Here is a 20438-nt window from a genome sequence, read left to right on the forward strand (position 1 = left end):
AGAACCTAGAAATTATGCATGCCATTTTGAAGAAATCCCTGTCAGCCTCAGGAATTAATGTCTAATTGTGTTTTGTCTAGTGCTCTTTCATTGAATATAAGGATTTTAAGCTGATATATCGGCAGTATGCAGCTCTCTTCATTGTGGTCGGAGTTAATGACACTGAGGTAAGATAATAGAAGAGCTTATGGAAAATACAAGAAAATTAGGAATAACGGTCTGATTTTTTTTAAAAAATAAATTTATTTATTTAATTTTGGCTGCATTGGGTCTTCACTGACACGTGCTGGCTTTTCTCTAGTTGCAGTGAGCGGGGGCTACTCTTTGTTGTGGTGCATGGGCTTCTCATTGCAGTGGCTTCTCTTGTTGCGGAGCATGGGCTCTAGGCGCGCGGGCTTCAGTAGTTGTGGCACGTGGGCTCAGTAGTTGTGGCTCGCAGGCCCTAGAGCGCAGTCTTAGTAGTTGTGGCTCACGGACCTAGTTGCTCCGTGGCATGTGGGATCTTCCCAGACCAGAGCTCAAACCCGTGTCCCCTGCATCAGCAGGCGGATTCTCGACCACTACGCCACCAGGGAAGCCCAACAGTCTGATTTTGATTCCTCCTTAAATTGACATTTTCTTCCCTACTTACCTCCATAACAATTATCTTGACTCTTGAAGGATATTGGTTTTTATCAAGGCTGGGGAAACTGTGTGGAAGAGATAAACCTAGGATATTTTTTGGATTAGATGAGCAATTTGTGGAGAAGCACAAAACCACAGAATGCCTTCCTCGACCCTAAGTAATACCAGTTTCCTGCCCTCATTCTGTGTGGCACAGTGGGGTAGCTTAGCCAAGGGTAGAGGCCAAACAACTGTGGCATTAAACATAGGCTGACATTTCAGAAGGCAGAGCAAACTGTAAATATGATTGTGTTGTAATTACATCTCATCAGATATAGTTCACCTTTTCAGAAATGGTCAGTCCCACATCAATAGCACCTTTGGCCATGGAATCCCTGAAAGGGTATTTAAGATCTAAAATACTTTGAAAACTCAGTTGATTGTTCTCTTATCCATGAACCAAACTTTGAGATGGTTTCCCCATCTTCACAGATGGAAAAGTGATGACATGAAGACCCTGGGGGAAAGCAAAACAAAAAAAGAACCTGGCTTCAGCCAGTTGGTGATGAAGTCAGGGAGTAAACCTCAAAACTCTATAATCACCAGACACAATCTGGTTTCCATTCAGCTAGATTCATCATGGACTTTTCAAAAAATCTTAGAGGTTAAGGTTTTCTACATTTCCCCTATTGATAAGCTTCTTTTAAAGAAATAAGTCCTAGAATTATTCTGAATATTTGTCAATAGGAAGCTGCTTTGCTCACATTATCTGTTTACCAAATGCTCTAAAACCTGGTTGACGACTGGGCAGCTCCATGTCTGATTTCCCCAATAGGTCATATTAAAACTAACTGCACCCGGGAATTCCCTGGTGGCACAGTGGTTAAGAATCCACTTGCCAATGTAGGGGACACGGGTTCGAGCTCTGGTCCGGGAAGATCCCACATGCCACGGAGCAACTAAGCCCGAGTGCCACAACTACTGAGCCTGCACTTTAGAGCCCGTGAGCCACAACTACTGAGCCCGCATGCCACAACTACTGAAGCCCATGCACCTAGAGCCTGTGCTCCGGAACAAGAGAAGCCACCGCAATAAGAAGCCTGCGCACCACAATGAAGAGTAGCCCCCGTTCGCCGCAATACAGAAAGCCCGCACACAGCAACAAAGACCCAATGCAGCCAAAAAATAAATGTTTTTTTAATAAATAAATAAAAATAAAACTAACTGTACCCTTCCTTTTTTATTTCAGAATGAGATGGCAATTTATGAATTCATCCATAACTTCGTGGAAGTTTTAGATGACTACTTCAGCCGAGTGGTAAGTCTAATGACTAAAAAATGGTTTTCGTCCTTAGCTCAATTTCCCAGAAATGGGTCTATGTCAAAAATATGTGTTAATGGGCCTCACCGGTGGCGCAGTGTTTAAGAATCCACCTGCCAATGCAGGGGACACGGGTTCGAGCCCTGGGCCAGGAAGATCCCACATGCCACGGAGCAAAGCCCGTGCACCACAACTACTGAGCCCACGTGCCACAGCTACTGAAGCCCGCACGCCTAGAGCCCGTGCTCCACAGCAAGAGAAGCCACCGCAATTAGGAGCCCCCGCTCACCACAACTGGAGAAAATCCACGCGCAGCAACAAAGACCCAACACAGCCAAAAATAAATAAATAAATAAATTTATATATTAAAAAAAAATGTGTTAATATAGAGCTTTAATGTGTAAAACTTAAAAATCAAATGACGTCAAATTTTCATTACCTTTCCTTCTAGCTCATCCAACGTGTTAGAAACCTACGTGTGTCTTAGATCTTTATAAAGAACCAGTTCTATAAGACCAAGAACCTCTTGTGTCTTTCTCTCAATTAAGATATTTTGCTATTGAACTTCCTCTCTCTTTTCTTCTTTCTTCTGCTTCCCCTCCTAGGACACCAGGACCCTTTTAGTTTAAGAATCATTTCCATCCAAACCCTTGCTTTGAGGATCAAAACCAAGTCCCCTTAAGGAATACATGAGTTCCTTTCCAGCAGTCCTTTAACAGTTGTACTGAAATGTAATTTAATAACATACAAAAGTGTATAGTTTTTAGTATGTACCCAGAGTTGTGTAACCATCACCACAATCAAGTTTAAAATATTTCATCACCCCAGAAAGAAACACCATACCATTTAGCATTTCTCTCCCAATTATCCCCTCCACCTGCTCCAAGCACTAGGCAATCTTCAGTCTACTTTCTGTCTCTATAGGTTTGCCTGTTATAGACATTTTATATAAACAGAATTATATAAAGTACAATAAAATATGGTCTTTTGTGACTGGCTTTTTAAATTTAGCATGTTTTCTAGGTTATGCTGATCACGTTGTAACATATATCAGTACTTCTTTTTTTATATAAATTTATTTATTTATTTATGGCTGCATTTGGTCTTTGTTGCCATGCACGGGCTTTCTCTAGTTGTGGTGAGCGGGGGCTACTCTTTGTTGTGGTGCGCAGACTTCTCATTGCGGTGGTTTCTCTTGTTGTGGAGCCACAACTCTTCGTTGTGGAGCACGGGCTCTAGGTGCACGGGTTTCAGTCCGGCAGGCGGACTCTCAACCACTGCGCCACCAGGGAAGCCCTGGCAGACTTCTTTACAGGGCAATCGACTAGCCTGTTTTCATTGCCTTAGTGCAGTTTGTTCTTAGAGTGTGGTTCCTGGACCAGCAGCATAATTATTACCTGGGAACTTGTTAGAAGTATAAACTCTTGGCCTACCCCAGACTACTGAATCAGAAACTCTGGGTTGAGGCACAGCAAACTGTGTTTTAACAAGCCTTCCAAGTGATTCTGATGCATGCTTAAGTTTGAGAACCACTGCCTTAATGCATGAGGCTTGCTGTCAGCTATTTCCTAATTCAGCGGTTGGAGCTGGGCAGCTGCCTAGTGGCCTGCGACATGGTAGTGCCTCTAGCTAGGAAGGGATTGGTGCCCTCCAAAGCTGAAAGAGCAAGAGGTCTGGCCATTCCAGAGACTGGCCTTGCAGGGACAGGGGGCATTGGGTCTGGTTTTAAAATCCATCTTCTTGGGCTTCCCTGGTAGCGTGGTGGTTGAGAGTCCGCCTGCTAATGCAGGGGACACGGGTTCGTGCCCCGGTCTGGGAGGATCCCACATGCCCTGGAGCACCTAGGCCCGTGAGCCACGGCCACTGAGCCTGCACGTCTGGAGCCTATGCTCCGCAATGGGAGAGGCCACAACAGTGAGAGGCCCGTGTAATGCAAAAAAAAAAAAAAAAAAAAAAAAAAAATCCACCTTCTTATTGATTGCTTGGGGAGAGCACTATAGACCAAAACTTTCTGTCCAATAGAACTTTCTGCAGTGATAGAAATGTTCTCTATCTGTGCCATCCAATGTGGTAGGTGCTAAGCCACATGTACCTCTTGAATATTTGAAATGTGATTAGTGTAAATGAGGAATTGAAATTATAATTTTATTTAATTTTAATTGATTTAAATCACCACGCAAGGCAGGTGGTTACCATACGGACAGCATAGCTGTAGTTCCGGCTTATCTCCTGATGACCACTTTCTTAGACAGACTGGTTGCAAGTCAGGGTCTGTGATTCAGAGCTGGCCATGGTTAGTCACTTTAAGGGAACACCTATCAAGAAGAATATAATTTCCCAAAATAGCAATGTTTTAAACCTGGGAGAATAAAGCGTGGGTACAGGCACTATCATTGCTAAGGTTTTAAAAATTATTATATTCGGTAACTAAGAATAAATAGCAGGTTGCTGAATTTTAGCTGTTATTCTAGGGAGAGAGTCAGTGACCACATAAACCACAGAAGTAAAGATTAGAATTTAATTTAAGCCAGGTGATTATACAGGACTTGGAGAGTACTAAGGGATGACCCGGTTTAGGCTGACAGTAGCAAAAAGAAGAAAAAGAGGAGAGAGAAGAGAACCCTGGGAAGGAAAATAGAATCTGTCCCACTCATGGAGAATGCCTTGTCATCTAAGATTTATTTTTAGGTTTGTGAGTTTTAAACAGTTTTTCTGGGGCTATTTTTAATCTTAGAGTTTCCAAATCTTAAATTTGGAGATCAATCTCATGCTGTCTGGGCTGAAAGAAGCATCTTAACATCACGTTTCAAAACAGAAAGCCAGCCCAGTTAGCTTCAAAAGAGGCAGTTTTGCAAGAGATGAGGGCTTTTGCTGTTGAGGAAGTGGGATCAGAGTTGTCAGTGCTGCACTTGACAAACCTTAAGTCCTTTCAAAGATGAATTTAGCGCTTTCATCTTTTCTCCATCTATGACTTTTTCAGGACATAAATTTGTTCATTAAAAAAAATTAAAAATACATACGAGCAAAAAGAAAGGGTAGATCATCAGTGAGCATGCCGTTTATTGATACATACTGTTAGGTACATTGCCTTTTAGGCTTTATGTATCTGTATCTAACTATATCTATATCTATCTACATATATACAGGGGATAATCCTGTATATACCATTTTATGACTAGCTTTTTTATTTTTATTTATTTTTGGCTGTGTTGGGTCTTTGTTGCTATGCACGGGCTTTCTCTAGCTGCGGTGAGCAGGGGCTACTCTTTGTTGCGGTGCATGGGCTTCTCATTGCGGTGGCTTTTCTTGTTGTGGAGCACGGGCTCTAGGTGCGTGGGCTTCAGTAGCTGTGGCTCATGGGCTCTAGAGTGCAGCCTCAGTAGTTGTGGCGCACGGGCCTAGTTGCTCCGCAGCATGTGGAATCCTCCCGGACCAGGGCTCAAACCCGTGTCCCCTGCATTGGCAGGCAGATTCTTACCCACTGCGCCACCAGGGAAGCCCCAGACTAGCTTTTTTATTTAACAGTATGTCGGGACTTATGTACCTATGTCATCATTTGTGGATTTGCTATAATTTATTTAAGTAGTCCCCCCTTGATAGACACTTAGCTTGTTTTCAGCAATTTGCTACTATAAATAACATTACCCTGAATATGCTGTCACACATCATTGTGCCGTTATTTAACTGTTCCCTTAGGAGAGACTTCTAGCAGTAAAACTGATGGATTCAAACTGTGTGCACATTATTACGATTTTGTATATACCTATCAAATTACCTATGATCTGTAAAGGTTGAATTATTTTATTCCCTCTACACTCTAAAGGTGAATTGTTCTAGCCTATAAAAGTTCTCTAAACTGCAGCCTATTTTGTTTTTTTAAATCACTGTCCCAAACTCAGGGCCTTCCCGCACTCAGGCTTCTCCCTACAGAGCAGCCTCTCCCACCTGCTTTCAGGCTGGCAACCAGAGCAGGCGCTGTCTCTGCTAAGTGCATTGTGTCCCAGTGTCTCCTTCTCATCCTCGGACTCTTTTCTCTTTTCCAGAGTGAACTAGATGTATCCTTTTTCAGTGCTGTGAACCAAGTTTTCCATAGTACTTGGCAAAGAACAGGCTAGTCTTGATCAGGTGAGTGCCATGGGGCAGGAAACCAATTCAGCCAAGTCCAGAATCCAGAAGGCTCATCATCAGCCGCCCTGACAAGACAGCGGAGGCACAGGCGCTTTGCAGGACCCTCCACCCTTTTCCACAAAGACGATCCTTGTACTCTTCAGACAGGGCAATGCTATGGTGTAGTTAATGATCACTCTCATATATTAATTTAACTTGTGCATATGGAATAGACTTTTGCAGAATTTAAATAACACAGCCAGAAAGTCCTTGGGCCTCCTGGAGAGAATGGATTTCCATAGCTCTAGGTATAAATCTCCAGAAATTCCCCACATGATCAGAAGAAGGCCTTCAGGGATGATAAACTGGAAGGTTAAAGACATTGCCTGGCTTGTATTCATCTCCTTTTATAGCAGAGGAAGCTCTCCTTTTCTTCTCTTCTCCTTTTTAAATCAAAGTATCCAAGGGCCCCAAGAACAAGCATGATTTACTTAGAATGTTGCAGGCCTGCGGATTTGGGCAGGAGCCCACTGGGCTTTGTGTCAGTGCTCTGGAGGCAAGTTGTCTTTTAAGTTAATCTTTACTTCGGAAATCTGCTTACCACTTGAACGCAATAAATAGGTGTCCTTTGAGAAAACATCAGGCTTGAATCTGAAATAGTAACATTAATTATAACAAATATATATTAATTATAACATGTTTGTGTGTACACACACACACACACACACACACACATACACACATACACACACACATACACATTAGATACCTATGCCCAGAAACAGTATGCCAGTATATTCTGGGGAAATGGCCATTTACCTTTTACTATTGATAGAAAATGTCATGTTGATAAACTTGATTTGCAGGCTGTATTTGAAGCCTCTTTAAATCAGTTGGGGAAATCTGAGTGCCCTCTAGTGGTGAGTGACCTAAATCTGTGGTCCTTTTGACCTAGGAGACCCAAGACCAGGCTGTATATTAGGGTGTATTTTTATTCAGCATGTCACATTCCATTTTAACTAAGTCCTTTAAAGCAATTCAAAATAAATCTCTTCCTCCTTGTACAGGGTAATAAGAAAAATGACTTTTGATTTAAGAAGTCATCAGGAAGACAGCAAAAGCTAATAGACACTTTACTGGGAATATAGATACCCAAGTTTTGCTTTCATTGCTGCTACCAACTGTCTGTGTGTATCAGACAAGACACATAACCCCCTCATCTCAGAATGACAGAATTAAACTAGAAGAGCCTTAACACCCTCTCAGCCTTAATGTTTGATGTTGCCATGACTAGGTAACTGAGCTATCTTACACCTAGAACAGGATGGGAAAGTCTTATAAGTCTAGATATTCAGAGAAGTAAAGTGAATCAGATATAGTAGGATGCGTATTATAGTTGGACTCAGTGTGTTGATGTGTCTTATATACTGACTAGGTGTTTATTAAAAGTAGAGATGGGTTTGTCTTTGTATCCCTCTAGTGTATGGCATAAGTCCATGTAATGAACTCCAGCGTTCTTGTTTGAATTTAATTTTCACACCAAAGCACACAATTTTCATCCTTACCCTGCATTTTACTTAGTTTCATTTTTGCCTTCTCTTCCTCTCTGATCAACTTATATATTCCTGTTCTTGGGAAATACTTAGGCACATCCACCTGACAGATTAGGAAGTTTGCATAATTTAGAGAAGGGAACTAAATCTCTCCAGACCTGGAAGTGTATGTCTGTGCTCAAGCTGTAAATTCATGTGGCCCTCCCATGGTCTAAAAGTGCAGCAGGGGGCAGGGCAGGCAGGGCATGGGGCACCTCTCTTCTATTGAGATTCTGAAAGAGTTTCTACCCTCAGCCATCTGAAAAAAGTCAAATTACGACTCTATTCTGTCTCATACATAGTTTTTTTTTTTTTGGCCGGGCTGCGCAGCTTGCAGGATCTTAGTTCCCCGACCAGGGATTGAACCCAGGCCCCGGCAATGGAAGCTCGGAGTCCTAACCACTGGACCTCCAGGGAATTCCCCACAGTTCTGTTTAACTGTCACGTTGAAGAAGTCCAGGGAAAACTTTACACATCAGTTTCTTAACAGTAAGACAAGGGAGCCTTTTAGAGGTGTGGCCTCACAGACAGACCGCATCACCACCCTGGTAGCATGTAACCAGGAACCTGCCAGAGCAGCTAACGTTGTGCCAGGGAAGCTTCCTTAGGCCTTGAAAGGTTGGACCAGCAGCTGATATAATTGCAACTTGGAACCGGTTCTCCCAACACTCAAGAGCACATAACCTTTGTGTTTGCTCAGATTAAGGAAGCCTTCCACGTTCGTCTGCTTGGAACAGACACGATTTAAGGCTCAGTCTTGTTGCAGCAACAGGAAGGTGGGAGTCCAAACCTTATGGAACTCCCAAGAAGCCCTTTACTCGCAGTCTTTCTCCAGAGACTTTACCGCCCTGAAGCCTTTTAAGAAGGGAGCAGTTTTCCAGAGCCTGTAGGGTTAGACATTGGGAAATTAAATGCATTGTTTACATTTTTCCCTAGTATGGGCTTGTTCTACTTCTAAGAAGACTAACGTCACAGAGCAAGGCAGATGGGTTATTAAAAAGAAATGACATAAGCTCAGGAAATCAGGACAGAAATTCTGGTTTGTTGAAAACCCTTCTACTAAGTGGAAACTCTCTGTTGCAGAGTAGTCTCAAGTGGGGCAGCCTGTACCCCGGGGACTAAGCACATCAGGACCTAAACCGTTCACGTGCGCTGAAGCAGCCCTGATACCCTCTTTACATTCCACTCCACCCGCAGGGCTGAAATGTTGCCTGAGGACTTCTGTCGGGAAAGTTTGCCCTTCCTCATACTTTGGTAGACTTATTTAAGACTTCAAATTCCACGAATTAAGATAGTTTTTAGGAACCAACGGATGAGCTTCTCAACATGTGCTCAGCTCCAGAGCCCCAGGTTTGCCGAATTCTCCAGACAATTCATAATTCAAAGGAGCAATCGAATCCCCTTCTGCTAAATAGTCAGAGGATGGCACCCATGAACAGCGCTGTGTAGAAGTCCAATTCCTCCCCAGTTCAGTGCACACCTAATGTGTGTGAAGGCACCAAAACCCTTGACACCCCTTTTGGTATTTGGTGGCCTTAAAAAGGCTTAAAGACTTGATTAATTTTGGCTAGAATGGAATGCAGCAGTACTGTCTTCAGACCCAGACAACCAGGGTCCCCTTCCTGGGCCCTGTGCTTTAGAGGACCCTACTCTAGCTCTCCTTCAGCAGCACCCCTCTCCATGGAGTAAGGATGCTTACCCAGAGCCGGCAGGGCCCCCCATCCACTCCTTGACCACCCTCCAGCACCTGGGTCCCCAGAATTTAGCGGGTACCTGGTCATCCCAGTGCCTGCTGCCAGGGCCTATGTAGGTCTCTTTACCACCCCAGGACTGGAGGCAGGAATAATAGAGAGGCTGGGATGGTAAGGGGGGTATTCCACATGCATGCCTGGGAGGAAAAGCCAGGAACAAGCTGGGGTTCCTATTTATATTCTTGTGCCCCCTCCCTGACAAATATAGGATAGCTCTAGAATCCAGAATGTTTTCTTCATTCAAAAATATCTTTAAAAAAAATCTTTAGAACACTCATGTTTTTACTTTGTAAGTCCTTAAAGTCCAAAAGCTTGAGCAATTAATTCTAGAGCCTAAAAGCTCATATGCGTGATGTGAAACATGCTCTCTTTACTGAAGTTGAGGGTGGGCGAGTAGGAAGGGCCTCCATCCTCTTGCACTCTCTATGACTCAGCTAGTTATCTACCAGGGTGTGCCCTGGAAGACTAAAAGCACCCAGCCAACAGTAAGAGCACCGCTAAGATTTGCAGTCAGGCCCTGATCAGGCCCCAGGCCCAGTAGGGGGACGTCTATCTGTCGTTCCTAAAATCCCAAACACCTTTAGAGGTCCAGAAACTAGAACAGGGCTTCTCCAAATAGGAGATAATTTCAGCCTGACTTAGTGAGAAATCACAAAAGTAACTGTTCCACTAGGGGCTATGGAAATACTGACAAGAGGACCAAAGATATTCTCTAGGGAAACCATCCAACACTGAAGTGGCAGCTTCTAGAGGAACTGAAATTTTCTCGATGCTCTCTCAGAAAGTTAAAATAATTAATTGTTATTACAAAAGGATTTCTTTTGAGGTATGGTGGAGCATGTGACTACATCAGGAATAGCTTGATCATATCAGAAAGGAGTAAACTAGCTTTCCTCTCCCTGAAGGTTACTTTTGGAGTCATAGGGTTTGACTGCTTTGGAGTTGGAAGAAAACTACACAATCATCAAGTTAAAATCTCACTTTTTAGACAAAGAGGCTGAGGCTCAGAGACCGATACCAGTTCTGTTCCAGAGTAGCTCTATGGATTGATTGTTCCAAACTACAGAGCTACTTTGGCACAGAGCTGGTACTGGTCTCCAGGTTTCCAGAGCCTTTGATCCTAGGGCTTTAAGATTAAATTTGACACACTTTTTGAAAATTCATAATCATCTGGAGTAGATTGTAGCAAATTAGTCTCTAAGAAAACATTTATAAAGTGCCTGGCACCATGCTGTCTTGGTGTTTCCTGAATTAGGGAAGAAGTTTTAGAGAAACCCTGGTCTTCGGTTGGAGGAGTCATAAATAATGAAAAATTTTGAAGCGAATACCTGAATGTCTTGATAAGAGCATGCTTTCCAAAAGTGACGTTCATGTCAGAGATTTCTAAACATCTTTTCCTTTTGAAAATATGTCCATTGAAGCAGGGCTGCAAGAGAAGAGAGCAGGCCCCTGGGCCCAAGGGAATGTGTGCAGCTGGTCCAGTCTTTGGGAAGGGCAGGCAAGGAGGGGTAAGGGGACCACAGCCCTCTCCAGCATGAGAGTTCTAGTCAAGTCATGAGTGATGAGTCTCAGAATTATGAACAGTCTCCAAGGGAGTCAGCCATTCACCTGGGAAAGGGATGTGAAAGTTCCAGATTAAACAGTTCTGCCTTCCAGGCCATTTTGGCCCTCCCTAGCCTTAGCCATCTCTCTATATCCTTCAAGTGTGTTTCTGAGTCCTTTAGGTGCCATATTCATCCCCTGCTATTCCTCCTATCCCTCCCTCCAGGTCCCTCTGCCTTACCCCCACTCCTCCTGTTCTATGCTTCTGGGTTGTTTTACTCAGGAATAGTGGCAGCAAGCTATGAGAAGCAACAGAGAATCTGGGGAAAAAAACAAGAGAATGACAGGCTCATTGACCCCAGTGCTGACTGGTATTTGTGTAATTTTACATAAACCTATATAAACTTAAAAAAATTACACTGGGATGTCTTTGTTGCTCTCAGAATATGAATGGATCTTTCAGGAAAACCTACTTAACAACAACAATAAAAAAACACTCCTTGGGGCTTCCCTGGTGGCGCAGTGGTTGAGAATCTGCCTGCCAATGCAGGGGACACGGGTTCGAGCCCTGGTCTGGGAAGATCCCACATGCCGTGGAGCAACTAGGCCCGTGAGCCACAACTACTGAGCCTGCGCGTCTGGAGCCTGTGCTCCGCAACAAGAGAGGCCGCCAGAGTGAAGAGGCCCATGCACCGCGATGAAGAGTGGCCCCCGTTCGCCGCAACTGCAGAAAGCCCTCGCACAGAAACGAAGACCCAACACAGCCAAAAATAAATATAAAAATAAATGAATAAATAAAAGATTACTATTAATAAAAACAAAAAAAAAACCCCACTCCTTTTCAGTGACCTAATTAACTAAAGGCCATACTAAGCCTAAAAGTGAACACAAGACTATTACAAGGAGAGTATATCCAGAACTATGCAGAATCTTCATGATAATCTTCCATACAGTAGCATGTGATTTTCGGTGGGAAATGTGAACACATTGGCCCTTTGCAACTTATGTAATTCCGTGGGCAATTGAGTTAAAGTATAAAAAAAAGAGAACACGTTTTTTTCCCCACTGTACTTAAAGAACTTTTTTTTTTTCTTTCTCTTTCTTTCTCTCTCTCTCTCTCGCTACGTTGGGTCTTCGTTGCTGTGTGCGAGCTTTCTCTGGTTGGGGTGAGCGGGGGCTACTCTTCGTTGCGGAGCGCAGGTTCTAGGCACATAGGCTTCAGTAGTTGTGGCTGTCGGGCTCTAGAGTACAGGCTCAGTAGTTGTGGCGCATGGGCTTAGATGCTTATGGCGTGTGGGATCTTCCCCGGCCAGGGATCGAACCTGTCCTGTGTCCCCTGCATTGGCAGGTGGATTCTTAACTACTGCACCACCAGGGAAGTCCGAGCTAGGATCTTAAAAAAAAAACAAAACAAAACAAAACAAAAGAAAAGAAATCAAATAAGAAGACAAGGGATCTGAGGCCAAAATCTAGAATTAGAAAGTTTAGTTTCTAGGCTGGGCTCTTCCTTGGAATTGCTTTTGAGGTCCCATTAGAATGTATGCTGCTCAGTTTTCTCTCATTAAAGAACTAGACCACCACAGTGGTGTTAAAATACCATGATGAAAAAGTGCTTTATGATCCAGAGATCAAAATTCCAATGTATGAACCAGAAACATTTCAATCACTCTAATTAAAAAATTGATTTCAAGTGGCACTAATATTACTGAGGTCCTACTCTATTCAGCTCCAATCCACATTACATAGAAATTCAGAAAGGCTCTAGGTTTCCGGGTTGGGAGAAAGTGGGGCTTTATGACTCTGTTCTTTAAGAGGCTCTTTCTAGTTCATATCAGCTCCAACCTTAGGGTGCCCATAAAGGTAAACAAGTTTCCTCAAGGATCTTTAAGTCAGTTGAATTCAGTAAAACCTAAGGTTGGACCCTCTTAAACTAGTCATTCTCAGCTCATCACCTTAATAGACCAACAGCTTGTGCCGTTCTTGCTTCCTCCTATTCCAAATGTCAGGGCTAAAGTGTGTTTGCCTCTGCTTATTGCCACGGGACTTGGCATATAGGGCATTTTTTGGTCCCTGCTCACCTGGCTTGTAGCCCAAATGCCATTACTCTTGGCTTTTCCAGTGTGCACAAGTAACTCATTAACCAAATCAAGATGTGAACAACAGCTGGATTCTTATTTTCAAGGAGCCACATGATTCCAAGGGGAAATCAGTTTTCAGGCTTTTGCCTCACATTGGATTTGGTCTGTGGTTTCCCTTTACAGTGCCAGAAAGTTGCATGATTATTAGAGGTTTCAGCCAGATACTCAGATAGACAGGCAGTCACATGCCCACAGTACCAAATGCCCTCACTGAGCAATTCATGTTTCCAGGATGTTGGGAAATTCAGGCTTGCTGAAGGACCTTGTCCTTGCATTGTGAGGATGTCAGTGGTTGATATGATTCAGCAGTAAATTCTAATCTGAATTGCAAAACATTGAGCTAGTTGTTCAAGGGGACATCTGAATTGCTGACCATATTCTTGCCAAAGATGGAGCAGTCTTCAGAGCAGCTTGATCCCTGCATCGATTCAAATAGAATAGATTAAAATGAGATCTCCTTCTACCTCAGAATCACCCTGGATGGGTTGACATTTTCAAAGGCACTAGGCTTTAAACAACAAGGTCCTATTGTATAGCACAGAGAACTATATTCAATATCCTATGATAAACCATAATGGAAAAGAATATTTTAAAATAGAATGTATATATATGTGTGTAACTGAATCACTTTGCTGCAATTCCCACAACACTGTAAATCAACTATACTTAAAACAAAAAACCTTGACACCCAAAAAAAAAAAAAAAAAAAGGCACTAGGCTTTCATTGCCCTTAGTGAATACAACAGGGGGATTCTACAGGGCATTTTTTTCATGCAGTCACCTGTGCTTCCCAGCTCTGCCTTCCTTTATACCTGGCTGTCATTCCTACCTTGTTCTGGCTTCTGGGTCTAGTGAAGAGGATTAAGTCAAGCGCCTAATATTCCAGTCCCAATTTGGCCATGGACAAAGCAATCATCCATCTAATTGGAAGATATTATTAATAGGTATAACAGAGTAAAGCTTTTTTTTTTTCTGGGTCACTTTAGGACAGTCCCCATGGGCTCCTGAAAAAGTTTATTCTGCTGGAGAACTATTTGCACAGAGCTTAATGAGGTATTAACACAGAGCCTAATAGAAACTTAAAAGTCATTCACAGGATTGTCTCATTCTCTATAGATGTACTTTACTAAGCAAATACAATAGACTGGAACGTCTGGAATTATTGGGAAGAAAAATCAGGTGGTAATGGCTCATTTTACAAAGAGTCACTAATTATGAACTCCCATAGTGCATTTAATCACTCACTTGTTGAATGAAGTTTGTCTATTTGAAACAATCTGTCAGCTGTTTTTTGTTTTGTTCTGTTTTTTTCTAAACAGACCAGGATTGTGCTCTTTAGTGATGGAAACTTTAGTAAAGCATAGAATTTAGAAACGTTCAACCATTATCATCTTCACTCTCAAGAGTTTCTCTCTTCCAGAACAGGTCAGTTCTCTCTTCCAGTTCAATTTCACAAAAGAAAAGTTAGGTACTCAAATGAAGGGACTACTGGAGGAAGGACTTGGCTCTAATTAGCTAGACATCATAGTCTAACAGTGTTTTCTTCTTCTCCCATGCCCTGTACTAACTTTCCAATAAGAACGTCAGTAATCTAAAGTGGCTCCATAATTCTCAAATGAGTATTTTTAGAATGCTCCATTTATAAGAGGTACTCTCTTGAAAATCGGAATTTTTATCTCCTTGGGAATTAAGTCAGCATTGCCTTTTCTTCATTCATTTCTCCTCGTGGTTATTTTTTTCTTTTAGCCTGTCTGACACAAAAGATGCTCAAGGTGCAGTATTGTAAAGGCATTTGTTTTGGGGTGGAGGTTTGAGGGTGGAGGGAGGATGTATACTCAGCCGCCTCAGGCCTCTCCCGGGAAGTCTGGAAGCAGAGCAGTTAAGCCCAAACTTTCGGTTTAAATTCCAGCTCTGACAACTACTAGCCATGTGACTGTAGGCAATGGCTTTGAGCCTGTTTGTTCCTGTGTAAAATGAGGATAATGTTAGCATGTACATCACCGAGTCGTAGAGAAGACTGAAATAATACATGTAAAATACTCAACACAATGCCTGGAACATAATGAGTATTCAATAAGTCATGGCTATTCCTGTTGTTATTATTGTCTGGGAAGACATTGTTCTTGAGGTCAGGTCACACTCTTACCAAAATTTACTTGCTTTGTTCTCCAGCTCTTAGTAGAGATTCCGTCTCACTCTGGCTAAAAGGTATAGCTGTTCCATTTCTGTGTCTATTGTCCAGTTAGTTAGCCTAGCCAAGGTGAAATTAGGTATATATGTGTATATGAAGGTAATAATTTCTAATATAAATACCAATTTTAATTTCAGGAATTCTGTTAAAAAAAAACAAAACCTTCATGCTTAGACTAATTTACACTGGAAAAATTCCAGGCAAAGTCATAAGTTATTATTTACTGAATGTTAACATTTTTATAACTAATTTCCTTAATATGACCCTAGATAATGTTTAATTTGGATAAAGTACACATCATTTTGGATGAGATGGTGTTAAATGGCTGCATTGTGGAAACGAATCGGGCAAGAATTCTTGCCCCTCTACTAATTCTTGATAAGATGTCAGACAGCTGAAAACAGAAAGGCTCTGCCAGACAACATCGACTTACAGGAAATGAGGACACCATGGAATACCTCTCAACATCACTAGCCCAAAAGATTCTGGAAGACCAAACACTGCAAAATGGGCTGTCCTTCCAAAAACATTTAAAATAGGTGTTTCCCACAGTTCCTAAACGGAAAACAAAACTGTATTTTAAAACATGATGCACAAAGAAAATTTTTCTCTAAACGGAGAGACAAGTTTTATTTCCTGAACATAAGCTTTTTTTTCTCACTTGTTTAGATTTTGTGGAGTCCTGAGGGAAACTCTTTTGGTCTCTGCCTCCCTTTGCAAAGGGATAAATTCAGGAACAGCATCATGGGGTGGGAAGAAAATGTGGCACCTCTCTATTGGCCAATAAACTTTTAAAATTGACTTGAACATGCAGAGCACTTTGAATAATACTGTTTTCTGAATGCTATCTTTTTCTTTAAAAAGTCAAAATGTGTGTACCTAATGAAAATTGCAGAATCAAATATTCTTTGCCAGTTTCTAAAAGCCTGATATCCATTTTATGGGTACTTGGCAATTACAAAGACATCATGTAATTAACTCTATAGAGAATGTTACTACCTAATAATAAATCGCTAAGACAACCATTATAGCTATCCTATATGCCATATTGTAAAGAGTTAGTCTTATTAGTAAACTTATTTGTAAATGAAATTTAGTTCGAAGCTTAAAAATAGAATGCAAGAGAATATCTCTGTTCAGGTTGCCATGAAATGACTCCGTCTTCCCCTCCCTTTTATTCCTTCAACCCCTTCTCCTGGAATGTGTTGAAGCAAAGAAAACTGCTAAGTCACTATAGAAGAGCAATGCTCTGATCCTCCCAAACCTTTCTGTATATATGCTTTTGCTTCGTAACAGCAGGAGATACAGAGCTGTCTTAAGTAAAAGCATGTTCATGTTAGCGTAGGAGGGCAAGTACATTGGAGGACACAAATATAGTCTTGATACGTGAAGACATTGTGCCATCCTATGGAATTCCAAGAGTTCTTTCACCTACAACACTCTGTCCTCCAAAAGAGGACGTAAATGGGCATTCTAGGCAGTAATTCATTCAGTACTGTTTGATTTCTCTCCCTGTCTCGTGTGTGTGTGTGTGTGTATAGGAGGGATTTTGTTTAAATTCTCTATGTGTTTCTAAAACTTCACTTACATATTTCAAAGTTTGCATCTACCAGGCAACCAATCAATAATGGACTCCAAAAGCAAACCTTAGTTGTTTTGGACTCATTCAGGAAGGCAGAGGAAAGGCTTCTGACCTGCCAGAACAGTGAATGGTATGCATTAAGTAGCCAAGGTCTGGGGAAAGCCCAGTCTAGATCAAAGTGCTTTGGAGGTCTTTCTGAGACATAATTAGTTGGGAAACACTGGCCTAGTTGGTAGGCACTTAATCAGTAGCACATTCGGGTAACTGCTGAAACTGGTACACCAGAAGTAACTAGGGAGTGAATAAAATTAATTTTGGGGTCACACCAAAATAGCATTCAAATAACATCTTGGCACAGATTTTAGTACCTTGAGAGAATAACGATTAAAAAAAATACTAGGTAGATACCACTGGAAAAAATACTCCAGAGGCTAGTGTATGTGAAGACCCAAGTAGATGTCTCACAGTACTTGACTTATACACGAAGTGAACTCTAATGTGACTGTTGTGTGACAGGCTGTGTCATCATCTCACTTCAGGTTTATTGCTGAACTGTGACTACCAGCTTTACGTGATTTTCAGACTCATGAAATTTATGTCTCAGACTGGTCAGCTTTACCTTGTTCTTGGACTTTTAGTTCTACAGGAAGATTCCTGACATTTCAGAGTTACTCACTGTATAAGACTCATCGACTTTACCTGCTGTAGCAACATGCTAGACCAGGATTCAGCAAACCTTTTCTGCAAAGGACCAGACAGTAAATATTCTAGGCTTCGTGGCCCATATGGTCTTTGCTGTAACTACTCAGTTCTGCCACTGTAGTGCAAAAAAGAGCCACAGATAATACATAAATAAGTCAGCATGGCTGTGTTCTAATAAAACTTTATTTCTTTATGGATACAAATCAGAATTTCATAAAATTTTCACATAAGATATTATTATTCTTTTTTATTTTTTTCAACCACTTAAAAATTTAAAAACCATGTTTAGTTCATGGGCCATACAAATGCAAACGGCAGGCCACAGTTTGCTGACCCCTGTGCTAGAATAGTCTTGGTAAAAGCTGGCTACTGACAGACATTTTAGAGACTTAAATAATACACATAAACTGGATAGTAATTCTACTGCTAGTGTAAAGTTCTAGTCATGCATCCATGTATTGAGACAATCACCACCACTGTTTTCTGGATTAAAGCATAGGTCATACGTTTAAATATTGCTATTATGTTTTATTTTAACTTTTATTCTCGCGGAGAACTGTGAAGCTAACAATAAGGTAAAGTAAATGCTGCCTCTGATTACATAGTCACAACATTCTCATGCAGAGAACAGAAACACTACTCAAATGATTGACTGCAATGGGAGAAGTCTCTTCTAATGTAGAAAGGGAACGTACCTTTTAAACAGGTAAATTGTGGGCAATTCCAAAAAATGCTTTTCACGCCTATAAAAGCCATTTGGCTAAATCAGACCTAGTGACATTTCTTTTACCTAGATGCATAGATATGATAAGTCACAGGAAAATGGAAATATAGCCCCTTTTCAAAACCAGGAAATAGCATTATCCCAGTGGTTTCTTTTCACACTAACACAACATTCAAAAATCATTCTTGGATCTTAGACTTACACGTCGCTGAAGATACAATGGTAAGTAGCACATTTGGTGTTTAAAAAATTAACACAAATAACTTGGCTATTTTTACCTGAAGAATACTTTAAAGACAGAACACAAGAGTTGGATCACAAGCATGTGAACATATATTTCTCCTAGCTTTCCAGTTTCAGTAAGTGTATTTACACAGAAAAATACATTTCTTCACGTAGTAATTTCAAAAAACTATATATCTCAATGATTCAAAATGAAAAGTATACAGTTAAGCTCTTAGGTCTGATGGCTGCAGTGAAACAGTCACATGACACAGTTTTGTACGCTGCAAACATTTTAATGATTATTGTTGAGAATACATTTTGGAAATTTTTTTACTTCAAACTGCAACAAGTTAAATAAATGTTTATAATATACAAAGAAAATACAACCAAAAGTAAAACTTGCTTTAAGTGTGCCTTGCACCTAAACCAGTGTTTTCTCCCCCCCCTTAATATATCTTTATTTTTGAACTGCACAAACACACTTAAGAATTTGAACTTTATAGTATGGCATTTAGGAAATAAAAATATACTCCCCACCTCAAAGAAATAAAAAGGCTGTGCATGATTATATGCCAAACAAAAGAGAGAACACTAGATATACTCTGATAGTGCAGGCATCATTAAAAAGGAAAAGAAAAAGCTTGAGATGCTCATTAACTCTCTCTGTTTTAAGGAAGCAGGATTTTTGACCAAGTAGCTTAAAAGCCAGCAAAACAGGCATCAGTGATGGCAACTGTAGTGTATGAAGTATGAAATGACAAACTTTACACAAATACACTTAGAAATTTACCAATGAACACTGAAGATCTGAGAAGCTGCTCTTTGGAACAGTCAAGTAGGACCACCTAATTCCAGTCACATGAGCCCTTGTAGCAACACAAAGTGTTCTGTGCTATATACTTGCTGGCTGGATAGTTAAAGGATTTGTTTTGTCATTAGCAGCTAACGAACTCATTCCATGTGTTCTTAAAGCCTTAATGGTGGAAAAAAGGCAAGTGTCATTAGCATGGAGGATCATATACTTCTCTGCACACAAACACAAGAGGCTTCACTAGAATTTTAAGTCTCTGATGTCTCCCATTGCACTTCAAAGCTCAGTTGAGATGAAAGCCTTTCTCCATTGTAGCAGCTAGCAGGCGCTCTCTCATGATCTCCTCCGAAGAGTATTCCGGCAACTTCAGATAATGTACACATGTATTCACTGATGGGTAGCTTGCATCAGTAGCATCAACCTACAGAAATAGAAGTGAAAATAACAGAAGACCATGACTTTAAATATGTATTTCTTTCAATCCTTAAGTATCTTAATTCCATGTAGATTCCCCAGTAGCTAGAGTTTGTACCTTGCGTACAACTGTGAGCCTAGGATGCAAGTTAGCCAGTCCACCTGGGGGTAGAGTTGAACAACCAGTGGTAAACTGCAGGAATGCCTTCCTCTCATCTGAAGACATGCCACATAAAACCCTCACAAACCTAAGGAAACCTGGGCTAAAAGAAGAAAAATAAAGTTATGTTGATTTGATAGCTGATTTAAATGAAAAATACTACCATTACTGTATAAGCCAGCAATAACCCTAAAAACGAATATCCGCATGTTGGAAGAACAACACTGTCTAGAGACTCTTGGGTAAGTATGAAATAAGCTGATACAAACTACTTGAAAAATACCCTTCAAAGACTGATACAGACAGACTAAAACACTGATGGAGTATAGGAATCAAATATGCAACAAAGGCAGCAAATCAGAAAAGCTCAAGATGCACATGCATAATTCACCCAAATATGGCTAAACTAGCAACAGGGATCTGAAATAATACATTTTTGTTACAGTGAAATAAAGTATCACTATATGCTACAACATGGATGAATTTCATAATTATAATATTAAATAAAAGAAACCAGACCTTAGAGAATACATACTGCATGATTTCATTTACTAAAGTTCAAAAAGCAAGCAAAA

At 41.1% G+C, this 20438-nt stretch overlaps 2 protein-coding genes across 22 annotated transcripts in view; one reads left to right on the forward strand and one right to left on the reverse strand.

Annotated features, from left to right (window-relative positions):
• The window catches only part of AP4S1 (adaptor related protein complex 4 subunit sigma 1), a 59791-nt gene extending 43518 nt beyond the window's left edge, over positions 1–16273 (forward strand). For 6 of the 10 annotated variants that reach the window (XM_022553565.3, XM_022553564.3, XM_022553566.3 and 3 more), the window contains 4 exons: positions 81–167; positions 1853–1921; positions 5968–5979; positions 15515–16273. In XM_022553565.3, coding sequence (XP_022409273.1) covers positions 81–167; positions 1853–1921; positions 5968–5979; positions 15515–15643 — 297 coding nt within the window. In that variant the 3' untranslated portion in view covers positions 15644–16273. The other 4 variants (XM_022553568.3, XM_022553567.3, XM_089907580.1 and 1 more) reach the window with 4 other exon arrangements.
• Positions 6741–20438, reverse strand: part of HECTD1 (HECT domain E3 ubiquitin protein ligase 1) — a 102421-nt gene continuing 88723 nt past the window's right edge. For 10 of the 12 annotated variants that reach the window (XM_089907552.1, XM_089907558.1, XM_089907557.1 and 7 more), the window contains 2 exons: positions 19822–19966; positions 18564–19710 (listed from right to left, as the gene is read on the reverse strand). In XM_089907552.1, the coding sequence (XP_089763678.1) occupies positions 19573–19710; positions 19822–19966 (283 nt within the window). In that variant the 3' untranslated portion in view covers positions 18564–19572. Of the gene's footprint in view, positions 10983–12994; positions 19711–19821; positions 19967–20438 lie in introns of those variants that run through there. The other 2 variants (XR_016392157.1, XM_089907556.1) reach the window with 2 other exon arrangements.

Source organism: Delphinapterus leucas, chromosome 2 (assembly GCF_059928025.1).
Source record: "Delphinapterus leucas isolate spDelLeu-1000000601 "Yukka" chromosome 2, BTC_Dleu_Yukka2, whole genome shotgun sequence".
NCBI lineage: Eukaryota > Metazoa > Chordata > Mammalia > Artiodactyla > Monodontidae > Delphinapterus > Delphinapterus leucas.